The 6205-nt window shown below is 34.9% G+C and overlaps 1 protein-coding gene across 1 annotated transcript; it reads left to right on the forward strand.

The window, feature by feature from the left end:
* The first annotated feature begins 1530 nt into the window (after nucleotides 1–1530).
* On the forward strand, nucleotides 1531–2975 carry LOC114330497 (insulin-like growth factor-binding protein complex acid labile subunit). Its single transcript, XM_028279842.2, has one exon. The coding sequence runs from the start codon at nucleotides 1531–1533 to the stop codon at nucleotides 2860–2862; it is 1332 nt and encodes a 443-aa protein (XP_028135643.1). The 3' UTR covers nucleotides 2863–2975.
* The last annotated feature ends 3230 nt before the right edge of the window (nucleotides 2976–6205 follow it).

A 6205-nucleotide genomic window follows, 5' to 3' on the forward strand; every position in this document is an offset into this window, starting at 1 on the left:
ATCTAATAACTAAAATCGATAGTGATATTCTTAATGGCCTTTCGTTGTCAGATCTTCAGATAAAAATATTCCGATTGCTTTTAAAAACTATTTAAAAAAGTCACTACAATTATAAACTTGCTTTTGTCTGTGTTCTCACAACAATAAAAATTAATATACACAACATTTGTTTGTTTATTATAAATTAATAAATGAAAATAGTTTCTGTCCTTGTGGGATCGGTACTCACCGGAGGGACCGCAGACGTTCGGATACAATTAGCGTCTTTTTGCAAAAACAATGACGTCGACTTTGCAAAGTAACAAGACACTTACTCAACACACACACTTCACATTACACCTGAGTTAGTGATAAGTTATACAATTACGTGGCTAAAGGTTCTAGTTCTAAACCAAGGCCAGGATCAGAGAAAAAAAAACATTTGTTTATCCATAACCATTGACGTATTAATAAAATATCCGACATATCAGGTTGTTGTTGACAGGTCATTGTAATTACCCAATCAGAGCACGTATATAAATTTACTCCCAATGTGCCCAAAGAAGTATAACTTCAACAAAAACAAAAATGATCGTATACCAAACAGTCAGTGCCGTGCCAGCACGTGGTAGCGCCTGTGCGCGCAAAACATTTAATGGCACCCAAAAAATACGCATTTTTTTAAATCGTCTCGTAAAATTTTTTAACAACTCTAGTGGCGTCCCTTTATTGCTGGCGCCTGTGTGCGCCGCACACATTGCACACGTGGACGGGCGGCCCTGCAAACAGTGTACCAACCTGTCTTAACCTACGGGTCAGAATAATGGTTACTCTACGAAAAACAAACAAGGCGACTGCAAGCGAGGGAAATGAAATACTTGAGGAATGTGTTGGGTTTAGAAGAACAGACAGAAGAAGAAACGAAGACATTAGACAGGAATTAGGAACGAAATCACTAAAGGATAAAGCAGAAGAAAAGAAACTGAAATGGTGGGGAATTTTTTTCTTGTATTTTTTTCTCCTATCGGGGGTTGGCTATCATCACAGCTATCCATACCTTATTGGCGGCTGCTCTGAAAAGATTTACTGAGCTGCAACTATACCACTCTCTTAAGTTTCTCAACCAGGAAATTCTTCTTCTACCTATCGATCTTTTCCCCTTAATTTTGCCCTGCATTATGAGCCTTAATATCTCAAATGGTGGGGACACACGATCAGAATGAATGAAACTAGACAGCAGTAGACTAGACATGAATGAAAAACATGGAACAATAGCATAAGCGAGATTTTCGAAGAAAGAGGGAAGACATGGAATGAGCCGAAGGAACTAGCTAAAGACAGAAAGGAGTGACGTAAATTTGTAGAAAAAAATTAAGAGCGCTTGTACCACTCGATCCCTTGGGGTATAAGAGGTTTTCAATTATGTTCTGTTATGTTACATTTTTTAGGTAAAAGGTGTCTTAAATGTGCCTGAATACAACACTGTAAGTCACAATAAATCCGGTATAAATATGCGCGGCATGAAGTAGAATAATTATTATATTCGTAAACATGTTACGTAAAATACTTGTAGTCTTGTTCACGTTTTTTGTTTGTTTGAAATGTAATAATATTTCTGTTGAACTGCACGGTAACATATTTTTTAAAGGAGTTAATATAACAATTAACTCAATTTTTGAGCTGAAGCAAAATATAGTCAACAGGAGTGAAGTAGATTTAATTCAAATTAACGACCAAAATGTTCCAGTAATACCGAACAATATTTTGAATGGAACCAGTGTTAAAAGATTCGGCATTAGTAGATCCCAAGTACGAGATGTTGAACCTGGTGCGTTAGATGGGGTTTCTTTGGATTTCCTAAATTTGAGTGCCAACAACATTGCACGAATTAAAAAAGGTATATTTAACAAAAAATCACTTTATATAGTTGACTTACAGAATAACGTTGTGTCTAATATAGAAGATGACGCCTTTGAAGGTGCAACTATCACAATACTGGATCTATCGTATAATAAGATGGCCAAATTGACTTCAAAAATGTTCGCTGGTTCAAATATAATACATATTTTCCTACAATCGAACGTAATAAGTAATTTAGAAGATGGCACCTTTGATAAAATCGATAATATCCAAAGATTAGACCTAAGCAACAACCAACTTAAAGCGCTTGGAAACGTTTTTAAGAACTTGACAAATTTAAAGGAATTGGTCTTAGCGGAAAACAGAATAAAAACACTTGAACCTGGATGTTTTAGCGGTTCTGGGATCTCCTTACAGATTTTTCTTTCAGGTAACCAACTAACTCATATTGCAAATGGAGTGTTTTATAGAGTACCAGTCTTTACATTGGATTTCAGAAATAACACAATTTCAAAAATTGATAAAGGAGCTTTAGCTGGTCTTTCAACGCTAAGCAATGTTCTGTTTGGTAATAACAGTCTTGGAGATTTGAAGCTGTCCACTTTTGACTTCATCAATAATACTTTAAATTTGCTGTCTTTGAATGATAACGGAATTTCAAATATCGATATTGGTGTCTTTAAAAATGTTGAAATCTTTATATTGGACCTAAGCAGAAACCATATAAAATCGATTAAAAAAGGACTTTTTCACAATCTTACAAGTTACCGAATTGAATTGAGTGAAAATGAAATTACCGAAATAGAAGAAGACGCTTTTGCTGATATCAAGGATTTAAGTTACATAGATGTGAGCATGAACAAACTTAAAGAAGTCAAGAAGAGAATGTTCAGTTTGGGATTGAATCGAGTTAATTTGGAAGATAATCTAATAACTAACATCGATAGTGATGTTCTTAATGGTCTTTCGTTGTCAGATCTTCAGATAAAAAATAATCCTATTGCTGCCAAGAACAACGCTTAACATGTGTATTGGAATGTTTTACTTTTAATTGACCTTTTTATTTTGAATTTACTGATTTATTATTAATATTATCATTTTTACTAACTTACATTTAAATAAATAAAAACACTGAATTTATATTCTTTATTTACAAACCTATTTAAATTATCTATACTAATATTTACTGATTTATCTACAAAATCTAATACACAATACTTTACTGTACTTAGTCCTAAACCTTTCTACCTTTAGGGGTAAGGCTGATGAAGTTGAGTTTGACATTGTAGTCCCCATGCTTTTCGATCTTGTATTAGGTTTCTTGAACTTTCCAATGTCAATCCTTTTTTCTCGACTTCTTTCCTGATTTCATCTACCCACATAACTCTTGGTCTTCCTCTTTTGTTTTTCTCCTGCACTCTCGTTTCGAACACTCCTTTTGTTAGTCTCTCGTTAGACATTCTACATACGTGCCCGAACCATCTAAGTTGTCCCCCTACTATTTTTTCACTGATTGGTTCTAATTTTAGGTTTTGTCTGATTGTTTCGTTTCGTATTTTGTCTGTCCTCTTTCTATTTGTTATTTTCCTCAGGAACCTCATTTTCATAGCATTGACTTTGGATTTTTGTCTCCCCGTCAATGTACATGTTTCGCTGCTATACATGATTGTTCATGCTATACTGATCGAACGACTGCCATTTTTACTTTCTCCGGTATCTCTTTTCCCCCAAAAATGTTGTTGTCATAGTGTTAAATAATCTTCCTGTTCGTCCTATTCTCTCGTTTATTTCCATGTCTTGTTCACTATTTGTGAACTCAAAATATAGTGCAGTCATTGAAGCTTTTTAGCTCAGAATATTTTTACTATGAACCGATTTACATGCAATTTTGGAATTAGGCTTATCCTACCCTTAACTTCGAAAGTGATATTGACCCGAACTCCGTTTTCACCCTGGGGTGGTTGCCACCCCCTTTCGGTGGTGGAATTTTTTTTAAACAACCTCAAATATCGATAGAAGACCTAATTTTAAGCAAAAAATGTTGTATAAAGCTTTTTCCCTAGTCTCTTCTTTACAGGTCAATTTTACAAATATGGGTAGTCTTTTAAATGTTTCGCTGCACCAATTATAACAGAGCAGCGAAACATTTAAAAGACTACCTATCGAGCATTAAAAATGAGAGCTTCCAAAACTATGTCGAAAACCTAACGACAACAAAGGATACAAATTACAGCTTATGGAAAGCAACTAAAAAATTAAAGCATCCCAAAGAACATATTCCACCGATAAGGAAACCTGATGGAAGTTGGGCAAAAACAAATAAAGAGAAAGCAGAAATTTTCGCTACACATCTTGAAACAGTTTTCAAACCTCTCTCAACAAGAGAAGACACAGATGACGAAATTATAGCATTTCTTGATGCACAAATAACATCAGATGAGCAAATACAACATATTACACCAAATGAGGTACGGTGCATTATAAAAGCAGAGCTAGACCCTAAAAAAGCTCCAGGACACGACCTAATCACTGGAAGAATTATGAAAGAACTACCGCGAAAAGGAATACTTATGTTACCTACCTACCTTACTAACGCTGTCATAAGACTCAAATATTTTCCTGCGCAATGGAAGGTAGCGCAAATAATACTAATCCCTAAACCTGGTAAACCTCAACATGAAACAACTTCATACCGACCAATAAGTCTACTGCCTGTCATGTCGAAAATTATGGAAAAATTACTAGCTAAGAGACTAATGAAAATTATTGCAGAAAAAGAACTTCTACCGATACACCAATTTGGATTTAGAATCAAACATTCAACAATTGAACAAATCCATCGACTGGTAGAATTAATCCAAAACTCTTTTGAAAGTAAGCAATATTGCTCAACTGCATTCATCGATGTGAGTCAAGCTTTTGACAAGGTATGGCATCAGGGACTACTCTATAAACTAAATAGGGACTTACACCAGAACATGTATGACATACTATACTCATACTTAAAAGAAAGATATTTCCAGGTAAAATATGAAGACGAGATAACCGGTCTACATCTCATAAAGGCAGGCGTTCCTCAAGGTAGCGTTCTTGGGCCGATCCTGTATTTACTATTTACCTCCGATTTGCCTACGGACAATAAAGTATATACAGCCACATTTGCAGACGATACTGCAATAATGGCGGTACATTCAGATCCCGTTGTTGCAGCAGACCAACTCCAAGAAAACCTAAATAAAGTCCAGAAATGGACTAAGAAATGGAAGATAAAACTTAACGAATCCAAATCAAGCCACATAGTATTCACTAAATGTCATAGCGATTCTCCTCAAATATCACTCAACAATGCTCCCCTTCCAACGGTAGATACTGTAAAGTACTTAGGCCTACATATGGACAAGAGACTCACTTGGAAAACTCATATATGGAAAAAAAGAAAACATCTTGATACCATATATAGAAAATACTATTGGTTGCTCGGAAGAAAATCCCAGTTGTCGTTGAGAAATAAATTACTAGCATACAATGCCATACTCAAGCCAATTTGGAAGTACGGAATACAGTTGTGGGGCACTGCTTCAAAATCCAATCTAGCAATCATGGACCGGTTTCAAAACAAGGTGTTACGAGCAATAACTGATGCGCCGTGGTTTGTAAGCAACAAAGACATCCTACAAGACCTTCAAGTGCCAACTGTGAGTGAAGTGATAGTGTCACACAGTGATAAATATTTACAGCGACTAGAAAACCACCCAAATGTGTTAGCGCTAAATTCATTAGACAATAGTCAACAAATAAAACGCCTTAAGCAAAAATTTCCATTAGATTTACCATTCTTAACTTAAGAAACACTAATTGTAAACGTAATTGTAATACTCATGTAGAGTAAATATTTATTGAAATATTTCTCTTCAGGCCATTGTAAATTTCAATAAATGTGTTTATGGTCTGTTTTTTTTAGACTGATTGCACAGTAAACAAACAATAAAAAAAAAATTTACAAATCAGGCGTCGACAGCTGCAGCATTTATAGATGTAACTTAAGCGTTTGATAACATCAATTTAGACATTCTTTATAAAAAATTAGTAGATCTTGGAATGCCAGTTAAAATTTCAAATTTCATTGTATCCTTGTACAAGAATAGATGGACTTACTTAAAAATAAACGAGAACCTTTTACCACCAAGGTTAACGAGTATAGGTATACCACAGGGTAGTATTTTAAGTCCACTTCTTTTTTCATTGTACAATATTGATTTAGATTACATAGTACCTCCACACTCTAATATTTTACAATTTGCAGATGATGTTGTGTTGTACACCTCCCATTCTTCTCTAGACATTTGTAGACGTCAACTTGAATTTA

The sequence above is a fragment of the Diabrotica virgifera genome, chromosome 9 (genome assembly GCF_917563875.1).
Source record: "Diabrotica virgifera virgifera chromosome 9, PGI_DIABVI_V3a".
Lineage (NCBI taxonomy): Eukaryota > Metazoa > Arthropoda > Insecta > Coleoptera > Chrysomelidae > Diabrotica > Diabrotica virgifera.